The sequence below is a fragment of the Pelodiscus sinensis genome, chromosome 31, assembly GCF_052426305.1.
Source record: "Pelodiscus sinensis isolate ZL-2025 chromosome 31, ASM5242630v1, whole genome shotgun sequence".
NCBI lineage: Eukaryota > Metazoa > Chordata > Testudines > Trionychidae > Pelodiscus > Pelodiscus sinensis.
Genome location: NC_143082.1, coordinates 12,947,185 through 12,967,803, shown reverse-complemented (window position 1 = coordinate 12,967,803; position 20,619 = coordinate 12,947,185). Strand labels below are relative to the sequence as shown.

The 20,619-nt window shown below is 57.9% G+C and overlaps 1 protein-coding gene across 1 annotated transcript; it reads left to right on the top strand.

The window, feature by feature from the left end:
* The first annotated feature begins 1,804 nt into the window (after positions 1 to 1,804).
* Positions 1,805 to 17,150, top strand: PRIM1 (DNA primase subunit 1). Its single transcript, XM_089774684.1, has 14 exons — positions 1,805 to 1,962; positions 3,255 to 3,412; positions 4,756 to 4,862; positions 5,373 to 5,446; positions 6,462 to 6,598; positions 6,938 to 6,996; positions 7,928 to 8,037; positions 9,424 to 9,515; positions 10,303 to 10,435; positions 11,120 to 11,189; positions 11,993 to 12,081; positions 14,140 to 14,238; positions 16,166 to 16,221; positions 16,708 to 17,150. The coding sequence occupies exons 1-13, from the start codon at positions 1,860 to 1,862 to the stop codon at positions 16,183 to 16,185; spliced, it is 1,251 nt and encodes a 416-aa protein (XP_089630810.1). The 5' UTR covers positions 1,805 to 1,859; the 3' UTR covers positions 16,186 to 16,221; positions 16,708 to 17,150.
* The last annotated feature ends 3,469 nt before the right edge of the window (positions 17,151 to 20,619 follow it).

Below are 20,619 nucleotides of genomic sequence, written 5' to 3'. Positions count from 1 at the left end.
TGTTTGACTGTTTTGCCTCATGCAGTGTTTACTCGGGTGACGCCGTTCAAGGAGACAAGCTGCTGTATATTAGGAAGGAAGAACAGACTTGAATGCATTTACGCTGTCCAGGAGAAGTTGGGCAGCCCAGGAGAAATCCAAGGCTGGGAGTGTGTGTGGGTCACCCTGCCTTGTAACCCAGGCTGGGGAGCGTCAGAGTGTACCCAGCAGGCTGGGGTTACACAAATACCCTGGGAGTGAGCTGCATGTGGCTGGAGGGGGGGTGGCTCTGAGCAGTCCTGGTTGGACAGGGCTCCCCAGGGTACAAGGCAGGGGTGACAGCCCCTCCCACCGAATGGCTTGATTGTACGCTCCTCCAGGGCCTCGTTGTACCGGGTGTTGCACATACCCACCCAGGACTGAAATGAGGGTCCCTCTCACACCTGTTTTCCTCACTCCCCTGCATCCCAGAACTGAGATCAAGACCCCATCTTGCCAGGTGCTGCATGCACCCCACAAACTGAGAGCGCTGCACAGACCCCGACCCAGAGCGGGGCCCCTTATGGGGGGGGGGGGGCTGCCAACATGCTTTGAGCAGCCCCTACCCCCCCCATCCCTCGCGCTCCCAGCCTAAGCCAATGAGATGAAGAGCGAAGCATCTGTTCCAAAGACAGGGAATTCACGCTCCGGCACCGCGCCATGGACCAGGACAGCCTGCAATTCCGCTACTCAGAGAGTGGCAGTCCCAGCTGCACCAAGAGATCTTGTGGGGGACCCCCAGGATAAGGGTCTCCCAGAGACCGTTTCCTCCTGACCCCCGATAGCTAGAAGCCAAATCCTGCCCTGAAGCAGGAGAGGCTGTAGCCTGGCCGCCCCTCGTGTTCCTTGTTCCATCTCTTCCTTGGTCCAACTGATTGTTTTGGTGGCGGGGGCCACGGAAAGTGGAAATGTGCAGCTGCCACATGAAAATTAGGATCATTGTTGGACTGTGGGGGCCACACTGCTCCCCATCCCCGCCGTAGCCAGCCTGCCCTCCCCTCCGTGGAACCTTAAGCTCCGATGGGGAAACTAATAATTAACTGTCCCAATGTCCAGCAAATATCAACTTTCCCCCAATTCTGCTGGCAGATCACCAGCGCTGGCCCGGCCCGCTGCCACAAAAAGGAAGTTTATTCAGCCAGAGCATGTGTTTCTGGCCGCCTGTTAGCAGAGAGGCCGGGAAGGCAGTCTCCTTCTTTGTAGGCCCTGGGCAAGCAGGGACAGGATCCACGGGGCCACAGCCCTCATTCAGCGCTTGATTTGTGGAACTCAAGCGGCCTCCCTTCCTTCCCCGGCAAATACTTCATTGCCACAGAGTGCAAGGCATAGGGAAGGGAGGGGAGGGACGGAGAATCAGAGCCTTCCAGCAGATGGAGGATCTCTATGCAATGGGATCAGTAGCGGGCCTCTGACACACAGCCGTTCCCATTCCATCTACCCCAGACGGCCTTGTGGGGGGCAATGCTCCAGCCAGGTCAGGGGGATTCGGAAGAGACCCTGCAAGGGCTCCCACCCCACCGCCCCCCTTTCCCTGGCTGGGGGGAGAAGTGGGGAGAGCCCCCCAGCAGGGGCGCTGGGCAGAGCAGGCCAAGCGCTGGGGCCAGAGCGGAGCTGGGGTGGGGGGCAGCATATGGGGCCCCCTGGCTCTGGTGCAAATCAGGGCCCCGAGGGGGGGGGTGCCCCACTTAGGGGCTTTGCAATACGGAGCAGCCCGAGCCGCCCGCGGAGCTCGCCCTGGGGGGGCTCTCCCGCAGGCCCCGCCCGGACTACAACTCCCAGCCGCCCCGCGTCGGGCCACGTGCGCGCAGCGGAGCCGGGTCCCGCGCTGCGTTTGGCGGGCCATGGCCGGGTTCGAGCCGGGCGCGCTGCCCGACCTGCTGCCGCTCTACTACCGCCGCCTCTTCCCCCACGGGCCCTACGGGCGCTGGCTCAGCTACGGCGGCGGTGCGCGGGGGTCCCGTGCGGGCGCGCGGACGGGGGGGGGGGGGGTTGCACGGTATGGGGGTGCACGTAGGGGGAGATGGGGGTGCATGCACGGTACGGGGGGTTCACGCAAGGGGAGAAAGGGGTGCAGACGGGGGGGTGCACGCAAGGGGAGAAGGGGGGGAGAAGGGGGTGCAGACGGGGGGGTGCATATACAGTACGGGGGTTCACGCAAGGGGAGAAGGGGGGTGCACACAGGGGGGTGCACGCGAGGGGAGAAGGGGGTGCAGACGGGGGGGTGCATATACAGTACGGGGGGGTTCACGCAAGGGGAGAAGGGGGTGCAGACGGGGGGGTGCATATACAATACGGGGGGGTTCACGCAAGGGGAGAAGGGGGTGCACACAGGGGGGTGCACGCGAGGGGAGAAGGGGGTGCACGCGAGGGGAGAAGGGGGTGCAGACGGGGGGTGCATATACTGTACGGGGGGTTCACGCGAGGGGAGAAGGGGGTGCACACGGGGGGTGCATATACAGTACGGGGGGTTCACGTAGGGGGAGATGGACGTGCATGCACGGTAAGGAGGGTGCACGCAAGAGGGATGGGGGTACATGCACGGCACGGAGGGTTCACGCGGGGGGAGATGGGGTGAATACACGGTACAGGGAGATGGGGGTGCATGCATGGTACGGGGGGTTCATGCGAGGGGAGAAGAGGGTGCACACGGGAGGGGAGGTGGGTGAATGCACAGTATGGGGGGATTCACGTGGGGGGGATGGGGTGCATGCATGGGGCAGGAGACACACATGGGAAAATGGTTGTCAGGGCACATGCACAGGGAGATTGGTGCATGCATGAGAGGGGTGGGGGGCACATGTACAGGGAGATGGAGACAGTGGGAGGAGTAAGCATGGGAGCAGTGCACTGACAGGGCGGTGGAGGCACATGCACAGGGTGGGAGAAGATGGGGGTGTCCTCATGAGGTGGGGGGGCGTGGGAACACATGCACAGAGCGGGGGAATTTGAGAGTGGTGGTGGAAGGAGGATTGCGTACAGTGTGGGGGAAGACGGGCATGAAGCAGGAAGGACAAGAGTGAAAGGGGAGAGTCTAAAAGACCCAGGTCCAGAAGTGGGGGCCCTAGTGGGGGACAGCTGGGACAGAGGGGCCATAAGGAGGCGAGGTGCTGCCTGTGTGGGTAGCCGGGGGCTGTGGGTCAGGACTGAGGGCCCTTAGACCTGTAGGCATGCCCTAACCCCCCCGCCTCCCCGCGCCTCCTAAGCCGGTTCCCGTGCAGCTGTTCTTTCCCGCGCAGTGGCCAAGAATTACTTCCAGCGGCGGGAGTTCTCCTTCACGCTGCGCGATGACATCTACGTGCGGTACCAGTCCTTCAACAGCCCGCAGGAGCTGGAGAAAGAGATGCAGAAAATGAACCCCTACAAGATCGACGTGGGCGCTGTCTATTCCCATCGAGTGAGTCTAGAGCAAGAGCCATTGTGATGGGGCCCTGGGGTGTAAAAATCCACCCCCCACACACACCCATCCTTAACTACGCCAGCCTCACCCAGGGTGCAGACCCAGCGTGGGCGATGGACGAATGCGTCAGTCGACCATGCCTCCTGGGGGGTAGGCACACAACTCCGCCAGCCGTTTGGCTAGCTGTGCACAAAAAGCCCTAGCAAAGTCAGCACAGACTGAAATTTGACACAGAGACAACCGCTTGTTTATTGCTCTGTCGGCTGTTTCGTGGTAAGTACCATGCTGAAGTGAAAGGACCGTGTTTATATTCTAGACACTGGCGTGGTCAACGGTGTGGCAACAATGAGAAGGCGAGCAAGCTGTCAGGAATAGTGACCCTTCCGGGGGTTTATTTCTGGTGGTGTAACCCAGTTGTTTTTTAAGTGTGGCAGGCAAGACAAACCCCACTCCTGAATAGGGATGTAAAAGGGAGTCGATGCTATAGACTACATGCAGCCAATCTACAAGGGGAGTTGGTTTTTAAACTGGCTCCCCTCACGGACCAGCTCCCACCTGGCACCCCTGATCCAGACGCAGCAGCTCGGCGTGGCAGGGGTCTTCTCAGGAGTGAGGCTGGAGCGCACTGGCTGCCAGCCCTGCTCCCAGGAACTAGAGAATAGTTGAGTAACCGTAAGAATTCGTGGTTCCTCGACTATTTAGTTAACCGATATTTATCATCCCTCCTCCTGAAAGGGGCATAGGCGTCTGGCAAGGTCGAGGGCCGCTGCTTTTGACCATCCTGGGACGAGAACCCAGGAATCCTGGCCCGGTGCAGGCAGCACCATACACGTGGCAGAGTCCCTCGGGCCGTGCAGGGTCTGCGCGACGCTGCTTTCTCCCCACCTCCTGAGGGAACGAGAGCTGGGCGCTGGGGGATCATTGCAAAAGCCTCTGTACCTGCAGCCCTCATGGCAGCTGGTGGCCAAACCGATCCACGTGGCCTCCTGGGGCAGCGGCTGGCGGCGTATGAACACACCGCCACTGGCTTGGCGTAGGTCAAACTGCGAGACTCCAGGCAAACCCGTGGTTCTAGATGCTGAGCTCCCCTCTAGCCGGAAAGGTGAGGGGGGACTTGATCCCCCTTCTCCAGCCCCACCCTCACTCCATCCCTTCCCCTCTTCCCTGGGTGGGAGGGAGAGGAGCTGATCTGCAGAGCCCACGGCCGGCGAGGCGAGATGCGCTGGGGGGAAGGAGCGGGGCTGCTGGGGTTTTTCCTGGAGTTTTCACCCATGGAGTGGCGGCCACACGTGGAGGGGCCCCACAGCTGTTGAAACTGACCCGTCCCACCCCTCCTGCAGCCCAGCCAGCGCAACACGGTGCACATGGGCGCCTTCCAGGCCCAGGAGAAGGAGCTGGTGTTTGACATAGACATGACGGATTACGACGACGTCCGGAGATGCTGCAGGTAGGGCCTGCCGATTGCTCGGGCTGCCGTCACTCCCAGAAGACCCCTGCGCGTGCAGGGAGGTTGTGAGACATCCCCGGCCCCCCCCAACGAGCTTGCAGAAAGGGACACAGAAATCCCATGTTACAGGTGGGGAAACCGAGGCAGGGAGGGCAGCGCAACGTGTTTTGGGGTCTGTCTGATCATTGAAGCCTCTTGAGTTGCCTTGCACCGTAGCCAGAAGACCGGCCTTCCCCTGACAATGTTCCCCGTAAAAGTCCGTGCTGAATGCGTTGGATTTATTTCCGGACCAGCCCAAGCAGCTGGTGACTCCAGTGGGCATTGGGTGGGGCCCCAGAGCAATGAGCATTTTGCAGCTGGCATCCAATGCACTGCCCCGGCGAGCGCCCGCTCGAGTATGACCCAGGAGCAGGCACCGGGGCACGGTTCTGACCACAGCCCCCTGGGGGGCTTAGATGATGGGAGGCTCAACCTCATTGCAGCCTGGCCTCCGTGCCGCTCTCCTTTCAGCTCCGCCGAGATCTGCTCCAAATGCTGGACCCTGATGACCATCGCCATCCGCATCATCGACCGTGCGCTCGTGGGCAAGTACCCGCCGCGCTGCCGGCTGGCCCGCTCCATAGGGCGCGCCTGGGGCTCGGAGGTTTCCTTTCGGACCGTGGCCCGGGTGTCTGCTCGGCGGGCTCCAGAACTCCCCTGGCCGCGAGCCGCCTCTGTGAAACGGGCCCCGATTCAGCGGCCTGACGTGCAGGGGGTGGTGGGAATCCACAGAGATGCCCCGTCCCACCCGTGCACAGCACAGCTTGGCTCCAGCCGGAGCACTGCAGGCTGGGACACGAAGGCCACGTCTGTATGGGCAAGAGCGGCGCCGGTTCCTTTTGCGCCGTCACGGGTGGCCCCGCTGTGCCTGAGCTGCGCTTTTCCCGTGGGGCTCCTGGCCGGCGCCGTGTCGTTGGTCAGTTTCACCCGCTGGCCAGCAGGGGCCAGGGGCTTGTTCTGGCCTGCAGGACGCAAAACACCCGAGCCTCCCTCGGGTCTGTTGGCAGATGATAGCGTGAAAAGGGGGAGCAGAGCCACCCGTCTCCGTGGGCTGCAGCCGCACGCTCGGCTGCTTGGGAATCCTTCAGTGCGGCCCCCAACATCTCCTGGCCCTCTGAGCAATCTAGGGGACTGGCGGGCCCCTCGGTTCCAATCTAGCAGCTTGGAGTGGGTGAGGACGGGGGGATATCAAGGCCCATGAGGCATGAGACTGTGAGGGTGAAGGTGGGCTGTATGGCATCATAGTTCACAAAACTGGGGGGGGGGGTTGGGGAAATTCAGGTGGGTATACACCCCCATCGGGGGGGGGTGTAGGGAAACCCCTACCCCCGCACCAGCATGGAGCAGGTCAGGGGCTCTGCATCCGATCTTGCCCTGCCCCGGCTCAGGGAGTGGGTTAGGGTGTGGCCAGATCACACCGGGTGATGGCTAATCTCTGCTCCCCAAGAGTTGCAGGGAGAGGGCGCGTGTGTGAACCGGGAGGGAGGGAGAAGCTGACCATCCTCGTCGGATCCTTGCTGCCAAGCTCAGCGCTGACTTTGTTTTCCCCGCCCCCTCCAGAGGATTTTGGGGTGAAGCACCGTCTGTGGGTGTATTCGGGCCGGCGCGGCGTCCACTGCTGGGTGTGTGACGACTCCATCCGGAAGTGGTCTTCCGCCCTGCGCTCGGCGGCCGTGGAGTATCTCACCCTGGTGAAGGTGCGTGGGCAGTGCCAGGAGGGCTGGGTACCTGGGAAGCCAGGCTGAGCCGGGCCAGGCAGAAATGGGGCCGGCCGGTTGGAGGCGCCCGTCTGGCCCCAGCTGCTGTGGTTGCCGCACCGGCCTTCTCCCCCCACCCCGTCTGGGAGGCAGGGCAGCGCTGTCCTCCCCCTTCCGGTCTGCAGACCCTGGCTTGTGGCTGATCCGGAGGTGCTGCGTGTGGGCCCGGCGGGAGCTGTGAGCGCTGGGTTCCTTGAGCCGGGCTCGTCAGTCAGCGCCCGGGCTCTGGAGAAGGGGCGGGGTTGGGCTGCACGAACCGGCTTCTCTTTCGCTTCCCAGGGCGGGTCCGAAAGCGTGAAGAAGGTGAACCTGGCGGACTCCATTCACCCCTTCATCAGGTCAGTCGCCGGGAGGCATCTCCAGCACGTCATCCCAGCGGAAGGGCCTGGGGCGGCGTCGGGGGGTGTATTCAGGTGCTCCGGGATGCCTTGGAACTGGGTCTCCGTCGCATTCGGGCCCCTCAGAGCCCCCCTGCCCGGGGGGCCTGCCCCAGCTGGCGTGGAGCAGGTTGCAAGGGACTCTGCATCCATTCTGCGCCCAGCCCCTGGCTCAGGGAGCGGGTGAGGACGTGGCCAGGTCGTGCCAGGCTAAGCTTTGCTCCGCAAGAGTCGCAGGGAGAGGAGTGTGTGTGAGAGCAGCCCTGGGGCTGCCCTAAGTGAATCGGGAGCTGGGGGGGGGAGAAAGGGAAGGAAAAGGGGGCTGCGCCCCCTTGCCCTACATGCAAGGAGGAAGAAGCTGAGTGGCAGGCTGGCCAAGTGGTATTAGAGCAGGACTGGGCGAGATGTGACCCGAGACGCAGATCCGGCCTGCAAACTGCATCTGGCTGCTTTCTGTTGCTATCCTGCTGCCCGGGCCACCGAATTTCCAGGAGGTGGTTCAGGCAGCAGGATCCTATTTCAAGGGCTCCTGGTCACGGTGCTCCCCTGGCAGGGGCTGGAGCTACGAGCCCTTTTCTGGTGTGTTTACTTCAAAGCCTCCGGGCCCCAGACCAACCTGGGGGGGGGGGGGAGAAGAGGGGAGCTTGTCCCCGGCCCTGCCCCTTTCTGCCCCACCCCTTTCAGGGGTGGAGCCAGCCCGTGACCAGGTATCAAAATTAATTAAGAAGCCCCCCCCAGCGCAAATTACTGCCCACCCCTGTATTAGAGGCCTCAGGGTTCAGTGCAGGCCTTGAGATGCCGTCCTCTGCCTACATGCCTGGCAGCTTGTCATGCCGCCTGTGCTCTCCGCAGGCTGCCCCTCTCACCACACTCCCCTCCTCTCTCCCCCCAGCAACTCGCTGAGTCTGGTGGAGCCGTACTTCGAAGACTACGCCCTGGTGGGCCAGGATATCCTGGGCAGCAGCGAGAGCTGGGAGAAAGTGGTTGCCCTTGTTCCAGAGCATATCCTTCAGCTCTTCGCTGGGGCTCTGCAGTTTCAGGGGGCAGGGCAGAGCGAGATCTCCAGGGACCCCGCTTCCTCCTCCCCCCCCCCCCCCCCCCAGCCGAGTGCACCTCAATGATGCCTTGATCTCAGTCTAGGCTTCCACGCTAGAAATGTGGGGCTGTTCGGTCTGGTTTTCCCGGGGCGTAGCTGCGTTTCCCCACTTCTCCAAGATGGAAAGTGCCTGTTGCGTCCCTCGGGTGCTAGAGAGGGGTGAGTGTGAGATGCACACGCAGCGTTGTAAGCTCCTTGGCCAGAAACCGCGCTCCTTTGCCTGTCTCCGGGGGGTGTCTAGCAAGCCCAGTCCTGAGCAAAGACGCCGAGGTGCGGAGAGCGACGCAGCGCCTGCCTTACAGATGTCCAGTGTTTGGCCCTCCCTTTATGGGGGAAAGTAGAACTCTGCATGGATACAAAATTTGTATCTGTGTCTGTATCAGCAAAAATGAGCTCGGAGGTGGCTATCCAGAGTTCGCTTTTGTGAATGGCCATGCTGAGTCAGACCAAAGGCCCATTTAGTACAGTGTCCTGTCTTCCGGCAACGGCCAATGCCAGGAGCCCCAGAGGGAGTGAACACAACAGGTTCCTCTGTCTGTCTGGAAATGGGTAACAGAAGAGGCCAGGGACGTCATTCCTACCCATCCTGGCTAATAGCCACTGATGGACCTAACCTCCATGAATTTATGTGGCTCTTTTTTGAACCCTGGTAAAGTCCTGATCTTCACAGCATCCTCTGGCAAGGAGTTCCACAGGTTGACACTGCGTTGTGTGAAGAAAAACTGCCTTTGGCTTGTTTGAAACCTGCTACCTATTGATTTCATTTGGTGACCCATAGTTCACCAATCATAATTGTATAGATCTCTCTCATATCCCCCCTTAGTTTCGTCTTTTCTAAGCTGAAAAGTCCCAGTCTTTTTAACCTCTCTTCCGTATGGCAGCCGTTCCGAAGTCCTAATCATTTTGTTTCCCTTTTCTGAACTTTTTCCAATGCTACAGTATCTTTTTGAGATGAGGTGGCCACATCTGCACGCAGTGTTCAAGATATGGGCGTCCTGTGGATCTGTAGAGGCAATAAGATAGTCTCTGTCTTATTCTCTGTCCTTTTTAAACAGTTCCCAACATTCTGTTTGCCTGCCGTGGCGCATTGCGTGGATGTTTTCAGCGAACTAGCCACTATGACGCCAAGAGATCTCTTGGGGGGCGATTTACAGATGCATTGGTGGATGTAAAGCAGGTATCTGCCAATTTGCTGGGCTGCAGGGGTCAGGTTTTCAGCCCCCCAGCTGTGCTGATGGGGGTTAAGTGGGTCCCCGGCAGTGGCTTGTTGTAACCCCTTAACAGCGGATCACCGGTTCGAGAGAGCCTGCTGCGGGAATTCCCCAAAAAGCGCGATTCGGTCCAGCGCTGGGAACTCCTGAAAACCAAAATGGATAAACACAGGGTAAGGAACAGCCTGAGACTGTGGCTGGGGACAGGAGAGAATTGAAGCAGTTTGTGACTTGGGGAGGGGACAGTTGGTCTTTGGGTCCAGGCTATCGATTGATATCCCACCCCCTCGCATGGGGGGGTCAGTGGCCTTTGGATCACAGTCGGGGGGGCTGATTGACTGTACATGGTGCTGCTGCCTCAGCCCTGTATGTGACAGATCTGGGCACGCCCCTAGAATAACAATGCCAAGCTTTTCTCTAGTTATAGAGATGTAGCCGTGTTAGTCTGGTGTAGCTGAAACAAAAGACCGGACTATGCAGCACTTTAAAGACTAACAAGATGGTTTATTAGGTGATGAGCTTTCGTGGGCCAGACCCACTTCCTCGCCTAATAAACCATCTTGTTAGTCTGTAAAGTGCTGCATAGTCCGGTCTTTTGTTCACGCTTTTCTCTGACGTTTTCCACCCGTCAGCCTCAAAGTGCCTTGCACAGATCGGCGGCGTTACCTCCCGTTGTATTGATGGGGAAACCGAGGCAGGGTGAGGTGGCAGGATTTGCCGGGGGAGAGCCAGGAATGGAATCTGGAATTCCGGAGTCCCAGTCCAGCGCTGGTCCCCTCTGAGGTTGGGGGTGCTATAGGGAGATCTTCCCAGCACCACCTCCTGGCAGGGGTGTTCCACAAGGGCCACAGGCTGTACCCAAGATAGCAACCTCCTGGGACTTGTGTGCAGAGGGCCCAGAAGCAGGGAGCGTCCGGGGCCTTGTAGCACAAACGCCTGCGACCGTGCGTCTGCTCCTAGGCATCCTCCAAGAAGGCCTGCCACACGGAGTGGGAGATCATGCTGCAGTACTGCTTCCCCCGGCTGGACATCAACGTCAGCAGAGGCGTGGGCCACTTACTGAAGAGCCCGTTCAGCGTCCACCCCAAAACAGGTCCCGCCAGCCCCTCGCTGTGGGATAGGGGGTGCACGGCGCCGGAACCGTCCCACCAGGCCAGCCCTCTTCCGCCCCGTCAGCAGCCAGGCCCACCCTCCATAGGCACCGGGGCGTTAACCCCCTGTGGGAAGATACTCGGGGTGTTCAGCACCCGCCAGATGGAAGCTGAGGAGCAAGTGAAGTGGGGGAGGGGTGGGGAGAGACAGTGAGGGCGGGGCCTAGGGAAGGGGCGGGGCTTTGGGTGACACACCCACTGGGAAGGATACCAGCCCCATCTCATTTCAGACCAGGGTGGGGAGCAAGTTCCCTGCTGGATTCTCCTCTGGCACCGGCAGCTTCCCTTCGAGTGTAGAGCTGATGGGCAGCTCCTGCAGTTTGGAAATCCAGGCAGCCTTCACCTCCCCTGCCACCTCTTGTCCCTGGGCTGGGATTATTTGTAGGGCCTGACGGGCCCCGGTGTGCTCGGTGCTGTCCAAAGACAGGCCCATCACCGGCTTAGGCTCGGTCGCTTCCGTCCCTGCCCCCCGCCCCCGGAGACTGGTAGCCGACTGAGTTCACCGCCAGGGGTTGTCTTGCATCTTGCCTTAGGCGGCTGCCAGCCCCAGGGAGCCCCTCACCGTGGCCTCTGGCTGACACTGGGGATGCGCCGCTGGAAACGTGACGCCGTTTTGCTCCTCCTAGGTCGTGTTTCGGTCCCGATCGATTTGCAGTGCCTGGATCAGTTTGACCCGTTTGCCGTTCCGACCATAAGGTACGGGTGGTCGGCCTCTCTCCGCGTGGCGGGGGGTGTCTCAGCCGCTCCCAAACGCCGCCGCCGATCGAGTCCAGGATTTGGGCATCGAGGGGCAGAACCCATTTGATTTTGGGAGAGATCAAGCAATGGGAAGAGAGAATATGGCGGGTACACAGAGCCCTTGCCCTGAACCTCAGCCAGAAGGAAAGGTGACGGCTTTCCTTCCTAGCCTGCAGCCTAGGGATGTGAAAGGTTAACTGGTGGGGGCTGGAGCAGCCCCTGTCCACAACGGGCCGCCCGTTGCAGGCAGGGGCTGCTCCAGCCTGACGTCCGTCCCCCCCAACCTGCCCTCCCCCTTTAATGGGTTAACCCAGTGGTCCCTAACCTTTAGAGGCGCCCCGGGGGTGGGGCCACTCACACGCCGGGCGCCCGGTGGCACGCCAGAGGACGGGGATGCCCTTGCACCCGGTGCCGACATGTGCCCCGGGGCCGCCTGAGCACCGCGCACCCAGCGCCGGTGCGTGTCGCGCGCCTGGGGCCAGCGCCTCCCGTGAGCCACGCGCCGGGGGCGGGGCCAGCCCAGGTTGTCGGCGGGCGCGCACAAATGCCCCGGCGGGCGCCATGGCACCCATGGGCACCGCATTGGGGACCACTGGTTTATAGAATGTGGGACAGATGGCCTCTGTCTTGCATGATCCGGACGGCGCAGGGTGGGCTGGGGGAGCGAGCAGCCATGCAGGGAGGGGGCTGTTTGTGACTCAGGGCTAACCAGCAGCATTGGGTAGTCACCTTTCAGGGCCTCTTGCTCTGCTTGTTTTTAGCGGCCTGTGCAGTGAACTGGACGCCACTAACGAGGAGGACGGAGAGAAGGAAAATGAGGCGGAGCCGGGAGCCAAGCGCCGCACCAGGGGTAAGTGGCTGGAGGCAGCAGCCACCAAAGATGCTGCTTTTATTAAAGCACGTGGATATGGGACTTTGGGTGGGAGCATCGTTGAGGAGACAAAGGACCCGGGCTCTGTGCCCATGGGCAAGGCACTGCGCCGCGCTCTGCCTCAGTTTCCCTCCCAGCCTGTCTCATGCATTCAGCTTGCTAGCTGTTCAGGACGGAGGCTGTCTCTGTGCAACGCCCAGCCCGGAGGGGCCCGAACTTGATTCGTAGAGCTGTGGAAGCAAGACTGTTCCGACAACTGAAGTCAGGCGCCGTCTGGGCAAACGGGAGACTAGCTTATGCGTAGGGCCCTACCAAATGCAGAGACGTGTGAAACTCCAGCATGAAATCTAGCCTTTGGGCTGCATTTACCTTATCCTGTGCAGATTTCATAGGGGAGACCAGCTTTTCTCAAGCTGGGGGTCCTGACCCAAAGGGGAGTTACAGGGAGATCACAAGGTTATTTTAGGAGGGTCACAGAATCGCCACCCTTACTTCTGTGCTGCTTTCAGAGCTGGGCGGCCACAGGGTGGTGGCTGCTGACTAAGGGCCCAGCTCGGCAAGCAGCGGCACAGAAGTCGGGGGAGCAACACCATCTCGGGCCAGCTGGCCGCCTGTGCTGCTGCTGGTTGCGCTGCCTTCAGAACTGGACTCCCAGCCAGCAGCCGCTGCTCTCCAGCTGCGCAGCTCCGACGGTAGCGCCGCTGCCAACAGCCGCACAGAAGGAAAGGTAGCAATGCCACCCTCCCCTACAATAACCTAGGGACCCTCACTTCCTTTGTGGGTCACACCCTCCAATTGCAACACCCTCAGATTTAAATAGCTGAAACCATGAAACGTACCATTTTAACAATCCTACGCCCGTGAACAAGTATCCGAGGGGTCGCCGTGTTAGTCTGAATCTGCAAGAACAACTAGGAGTCCTGTGGCACCTTCTAGACTAACAGATACATTGGCGCATAAGCTTTCGTGGGCAAAGACCCTCTTCATCAGAAAGTGGGTCTTTGCCCATGAAAGCTTATGCACCAATGTATCTGTTAGTCTATAGCAGTATTTCGTAAACTTTTTAAGACCAAGGAATGCCAAACAATACTTTTATTTTATGAGGAACACCAAGGATTTTTTGGTTGAGCGAAAAAAGAAAAAAAAGTCGGGGTAAAAAGGGTCGGGGGGCCGTTATTGAGGAAAGGGAAAAAAAGAGTTTGGGGTGCACCGCACCGCCTGCGAGGGGGAGGAAAGACGCACTCTTGGAAATTGCCGTACCTGGAAAATGAGCTTCCCTAGCAGCCGTAGCAGCAAAAGTCCTAGCGACGTACAAGACGTGAATGAACTGCTGCAGAGCCTGGTGGCATTTTAATAACAACACCGTTCTCTTTTTGTGCTTTCCAGCAGTCAATTTCAAAGCACTGTACAGAGAAGCTCGGTCTCATTATCCCTGTTTTATAGATGGGGAAACTGAGGCACGCGTGGGAGGGGACGGTCCTTATTCCAGGAGGCGGGTGGCAGAGACAGAAATTGAGCCCAGGTCTTCCAAGTGATGATCCTGTGCACTGGCCACTAGGCAACACTGCTGTTCTGCCATCACAGGATCCCACCGCGGTATTGCGGGCACCTGCAGCTGTGCCAGGGGTGAATTTTCTCTGCATGCCTGAAATTATGAAGGCTAAGTGGAGATACAGGCCTGACCGGCCGTGAATTCACCTCGCCCTCTGAATAAAGCCAGCTTGGAAAGCCGAGCTTTCAATGGGAGTTTGAGGGATTGTACTAGGAGGAGCTAATAGCGGCCTTCTGCCTGAGGGGCGCTCCTGGGACATGCTGCATGCAGCCAGGAGAGCCTTTGTGCACATAGACTCATAGACTTTAAGGTCAGAAGGGACCATTATGATCATCTAATCTGACCCCCTGCACAGTGCAGGCCACAGAATCTCACCCACCCCTCCCAGAATAATCCTCTCACCTATATCTCAGATATTGAAGCCTTCAAATACTTTGAAGACCCCAAGATGCAGAGAATCCTCTAGCTGTCTCTCTGTCCCTTAGACTACAAGAAAACCAGCTTGGCTCCGTACGTGCGAGTCTTCGAACAGTTTGTGGAGGAAATGGACAAGTCCCGCAAAGGAGAGCTGCTAAAGAAGAGCGGTAAGGGCTGAGTTCTTGGGGAGAAACCTGGGCCTTTCTTCTTCCAGACCGCGCCAAACGTTTCCCTGTAGAAATGTGGCCCTGGAGTTCTAAATGTGGAAGGGGGTGATGCTGCCTAATGGTCTGTGCGCAGCTGCCTGGCTTCTCTTCCACTCACTAGCTGTGCTGCCTTTAGCTTCCCTTAGCTGTGTCCTCCCTGCAGGTGACATGAGTGTTCTTCACACGGGTTAAACCAGCACTGAAAACACGGCCCCTCTGCTTTTCACGCAGCTGAGCCTCCCGAGATCAGCCTCAGGCATTGGTTTTAACTCGAGCAACTCACCCGAGGGAAGAGGAACTGCCATGTCCTGGCAGCTGGTTGTAACCTGAGTGAAGAACACCCCTTCCCCCCAGGCCAGGGAGCCGTGCTGCTCATTGTGAAACCCTCCATACTGAACGGAGAGGATGGCAAAGTATGAGCCAGACCAGAGTGTGCGCATGAAGTTTAGATTTAAGGAGCTGATTTTTAGCTACCAAGTGCAGGAACTAGGATTCAGACTCTGTGTTTCCTCTTGGGGTCGTGCCACTGAGCGTGGGTTTGGCAGCAGGATTGCAAGAGGAAGTAGGGAAGTTAAATATCGAGTAATTGACTAATCGAATGGTCGATGCATTTTGCATCGACTATTGGATTAGTCGATAGGGCGCCTCTCCCTTTGAAGTGTAGCAACAGCCCTAGCGTGCAGCCTGACACCGGGCTCCCTGCGGCATTTCAAAGCAGCAGTGCCACATGGAGCCTGGGGTCAGCAGGGAGTCCCCAGCTGATCCCGAGCTCCACACGGCGCTGCTGCTTTGAAACGCCGCATGCATCCTGGGGACACCCCAGCTGGCCCTGGGCGTCATGCAGCGTTTCAGAGTGGAGCCCAGAATCTTTCTGATAGAGGCAGCAAGGACGGGGAAGTGACTGGTCCGATGCTGTCGACCGTCTGATGCTTATTGGATAGTTGACAAGTCCTTCACATCCCTAGGAGGAAGGGTTGGTCTGGTGGGGGAGGTGAACTCGGAAGGTCCAGAGGCAGTTCCTCATTGTGAGCTTGGGCAAATCCGGTTAGCTCTCTCTACGCCAGGTCCCCTTCTGTGAGGGGGATACCAGCCCTTCCTTTGTATAGCTGATTGTGAACTCTTTAGGACAGAAACACCACAGAGCACCTCGCACCCTGATTTCAGCCAAGAGCTGTTGTGCAAATAGTGAATAACAGTGACCCAGGGGACTGCACAGGCTGGTGGATAACTTTGGATGGACGGGCTCGCCTTAGCAGGGAATGGGGCCACACCAGGGATGTTTGCATGGGAGGTTGTGTCTGAAACATCAGGTGACGGCCGCGATACTCAGACAGGCTCTTCCGTGCCTCTCCTGTGACACGTGATACTAAAACACTGAGTGATTGAATTCTGATTAGCCAATCCGGATGCTTTTACTGCGTTATTAACTGATCGCAGTTGATAAAACGAATACCACATGGTCCGTCACTTTGCAGCAAGAATCAGACGTCAACCTAAATGCTTCCCCTCGTCCCTTTTCAGTGTGAAGATCTAGCGCTGGGTTCCCAACCTTTTCCAGATGAGGACCTATTTTGACAATTCAGGAAGACTTGGTGACCCAAGGCAATTCAAAAACGGGGGTAGAGAGGGAGTAGAGCCACCTGGGGACACTTGGCGACCTTTTTGAAATGTAATAGCGACCCATAGGTTGGGGAACCCCGATCTAACGCAACAGCGAAAGTCAGTCCGCACTGCTGTGGATCCGTTGGATCATGCAGATTGCTCATTTGGTCTTGGCATGCTGAGATCTGTGTATCGCTGGCGTAAGGGGAAAGAAAGACAGACACATATAACCTGCCGGAGACGCAGCTTTCTCTGTTGTGTAAGAGTGTCTGTTTCTTCCCTTTAGACCTACAAGGAGATTTCTGAAGAGGCCAGCAGCGCCAGTGGGGAAATCCACGTCGGGTATGTCCAGCCAGCCCTTATGAGAGCTGCAATCGGGACAGTACGCAGTTCTAGCTATTTTACTCTTCCTGGCATTGAAAGCTTTACCCAGCAAGACTGCCAGCAAAGGAAACCCATCTGCTCTTGCTTCCTGGAATGAGAGGGTTTGGATGTTCATTTTGCAGGGGCCAGCGTGCCCTGAAACACTGCGGGCTTTCAGCAAGAATTTAGAACTGCTCCCTTCTGCGTGAAGCAGGGAGCCGGGGTACAGGCTGCGTTATTTTCTCCCCCCGTCTGCAAACAGCAGGCGGCTTACCTCACCGGGCCCTGTTTGCTAGAACAAATGCAAGGCAGAATTTTACCTACCTGACTCCGAGCCATCGGGATCCCTGGCTGATACGAGAGGAAGGGAGGAATTCTCATCAGCTGCTAGATTTCGACGGCGCAGAGGCCTGGAGTCAGCGCCCAGCTGATGCCTGCAAAAATGACCCACGTGTTTTCTTTCAGTCAGGGTAACGCCACTGCCTGCCGCACCTTAGCTTCCACTGAGACTCACGCTGATCCTTCAGCCGGCCGGTCAGTGGAGATTGGGTCCAAGCTGCTGCCAGCATAAAAGGAAAACACACCCAAGCTCCGACCCTCTGGAGCAGAAGCTGCCGGACAGCCCCAGATGCGTGAGATTGGTCCCTTCTCTTTGTCATTTCTAAGCACAGCTCTTCCAGAGTTGGACCCCGGCTGACTTAGTTCAGACATCAATGGCTACTCTTGTTACCTTTCTTCCGTTCTGGCTCCAGCGTGTGTAGATTTCTCCCTACTGCAGGGCGTCATTCGCGATCTCACCAGTGTGTCCGGGCAGCCTGCGGCCGATGGCCCAGTCGGAGCACTCGGTGAATCCCTCTTTTATACTTTTTTTGTGCAAAAAGAAAACCATTAAAGGGTTTTGTTAAAGACCCTGTGTCCTTCTGGGGTGCTTGGGCTGTGAGCTGCTGAGGGGAGGGGGCATGTCACTGAGCATGGTAGGAAGTTACCCCGTGATCTGAAAAGCCCTCCTGCCCCAGGGGAAAAAAACAGAGGCAGGATTACAGCTAGGTACAGGCTGGAAAGGCTGTGGGCCCTGGCTTTTCCATTTAGTGTTGTTGCGCTCTTGGGCTATGTCTACACTGGCGGCTTCTTGTGCAAGAACATCGTGCGCAAGGGTTCTTGTGCAAGAAAACGTCCACACTGCCATGTGCGAGCTGTGCTTTTGCACAAGAGCTCCCATGGCAGTGTGGACGCTCTCTTGCACAAGAAAGCTCTGATCGCCATTTTAGCCATAGGGCTTGCGCAAGAAACCCTGCCAAGCGTCCACACTGCCCTCTTGCACAAGGAGCCCTCTCTCACCACGCCGTACTGTAAATTTCCTCGCGCAAGAGCAAGCGGGTGGCGTGGATGCTCTAGAGATTCTTGCGCAAGAAGCCGCAAGTGTAGACATAGCCTTGGTGTTTTAATGCATAAGGTGAGTGCTCATCAGTAAGGAACAAACATACCGTAAATTAGCGCATATAACCCGCAGGTTATATATGTTTTTACAAACCCCGCGGGTATACTTGTCCGTGGGGTATACACACTTATTTTTACTCACCTGGGGGTGAGTGCGGCTTCCCTCCCGCAGGCTCACGTTTGGCGGTGTGAGGCCACATAAGCGTGGCTAGTTCATGCGCCCGCTTCCCTGTCCCCTTCTCAACGGGGCTTTAAAAAGTTTAAAATACAAGTTAAAACCACTGAAGGAATAAATGAATGGAAAAGCGGTGTGGTTCAAAGGGGTTACCGGTATATTCCAGCGATAAGGGTGGTACCCTACTTAGCGCTTGGTGTTATCAGCTGTGGCTCATTAACACTTGATTACAGGTGCTTTGCATTAACATTACCCGTGGGCTATACATGTGCGCGGGGTATACAAGATGTTTTTTACTCAATCAGGGAAAACCGTGGGTTATACGCAGGTGCGGGTAATACTCGTGCACGGGTTATATGCGCTAATTTACGGTAACTCAGAAGTGGGATAAAGTTTAAGCCTCTGAGTGTCCCCTTCCAACTCCAGGGCTATCAGAGTCCTTTGGCCTTGCAGGCTTGTGGACAGATGCTTTAGGTGCAGGGCTTAGGGTGAAAAGTTTCTTAGGCAGCCAGTCATTTAAAGCAGGGGGTCTCAAACTTTCTGGCCCACGGCCCACCCCGCTCCATGCAGAAAGTTCTTCTTCACACAGCGTGTAGTCAACCTGTGGAACTCCTTGCCAGAGGAGGCTGTGAAGGCTAGGACTGTAATAGAGTTTAAAGAGAAGCTAGATAATTTCATGGAGGTTAGGTCCATAAAAGGCTATTAGCCAGGGGATAAAATGGTGTCCTTGGCCTTTGTTTGTCAGAGGCTGGAGAAAGAGGGCAGGAGACAAATCGCTTGATCATTGTCTTCGGTCCACCCTCTCTGGAGCACCTGGTGCTGGCCACTGTCGGCAGACAGGATACTGGGCTAGAAGGACTTTTGGTCTGACCCAGTGTGGCCGTTCTTATGTTCAGACCACCAGCCAACCACCCATGATAACAAAATGGGAGCAGGAGGGGGCGAGGGGTCTGGCTGGGAGGTAGGGTGCAGGAGCAGGGTGGAGGTCTGGCCGGGCTGAGGGTCGGGGTATGGGAGGGAGGGTGCAGGAGTGAGGGGGGTCTCAATGGGAGAGGGTGAATGATGGGGCTATGGGGTCAGGGCATGGCTGTCTCCATGCCTCCCCCCACACTTGGGCACCACTTCCTGCTGCTCCCGTTGGCTGTGATTCCGGGCAATGGGAGCAGCGAGGAAAACTTCCAGGCAAGCGATTTCCTGTGCTGCCATTACCCCACTTGGGGGGGGAGGTAGGAGGAGTGACTGTGCAGAGCCACTTCCTTCTCCTGCAAGCTAGATCAGGCCCACGAGGCTCCTCCCCTCACAGCGGGAAGCTGGTGCTGCAACCCCACGGAGGGGGGCTGCGAGGCTGAAGCACCAGCGCAGGCTGCTTGCTGCAGGGGAGATGATCCCTGAGCCTGCAGATCATGCTTTGAGAACCACTGGGCTGGAGAATTTCAGCCAGTGACTGATGCACCGAATCCCCTAACAGGTGTTTGAGTAACACCTGACTTCCAGAAAGCAGCCCATTCTTGATTTGAAGACCCCCCAAGAGTTTCCCTTTGGAGTTTGTTCCAAGAGCCCGTCGCCCTCCCTGTTAAAAACCTGAGCCTTGTTGTATCTCCTGTGAATCTGGCCATTGGTGCTTGCTCTCCCCTGCGGTATCTGGGATTTCGTCTGTAGGCACGCACCCATGATCAACAGATTCAGCCTTCAGTGCTGTTCCTCTCCCTTGCGCTGCGGGAAAGCCCCACACAGAGAAAACGAGCTGGCGGCAAGTGGAAATGGTGCTGCTGCCCACGGGATGCTCGTCAGTTGGGCCTGTGTCCTGCAGGCTGGCTTAACCTCACTTTTGGGAGCTGTCCTGTTGAAACGGGGCTGAAGTTAGCGCTTAATGCACCCGTGATGTGTAAGAACCTCCCAAGTTGAGAAATCAATATGATGCCGCAGGGATCTCATGTTTCGGCTCCAGGTGCAAGATTAGAGCTTTCTATAGAGAACGTTCTGCTTGTAGCTATGTACAGCACCTAGCGGGCCCTGGGCACAAATTGGAAGAGAGAATGATTTGATGGTCATGCATCCCTCTTCCAGGAATCTTAGGGAGGCTGTGTTTCCTACTGGACAGAGCACCAGACTGGGAATCTGGAGAAGAGGGTTCTGTTCTGTGGGGCAAGTTACGTCACTTTCCTGTGCCTCAGTTTCCCCCTCTTTTAAATGGGGACAACAGTAGTTGATCTCAAAGAGAGGCCAATGATGAGAGCTAGGGGTGGTTTTTTGTACGTGTAGACAAGCCTGCCCGACGGGATGGAAAAGGGGGCAATTGCCAGGGGGCCTTTAAAGGGCCTGGGGTCCCAGGCTGCCACCCACAGTACAGCAGGGGTAAAGCAGGCTTCCTGCCTGCCCTTGCCCCGCACTACTGGAAGCAGCCGCTCTGTCCCTGCAGCCCCTGGATGAGGGGTGTCGCCTTGCACTGCCTCCACCCCAAGTGCCAGCTACATGGCGCTCATTGGCCAGGAGCTGTGGCCTGTGGGTGTGGTGCCCACCGGCAGCAACACATGGACTCTGAAGACCCCTTCCCCCTGCTTCCTGGAGCTGCTGCCAAAGGAGTGTGCTGGTCGTTTTCAGGAGCTGCCCAAGGTAAGCACCGACCCCCCCACCCCCCACACACTGACTCTTGCCCCAGTCCAGAACCTGCACCAGCACCTCAACTCCCTGCCCCAGACTGGTGGTGGAGGGAGGAAGGGGCATGGAGTGAGAGGAAGAGGGAGGCCTCAGAGAAGGGGTGGGAT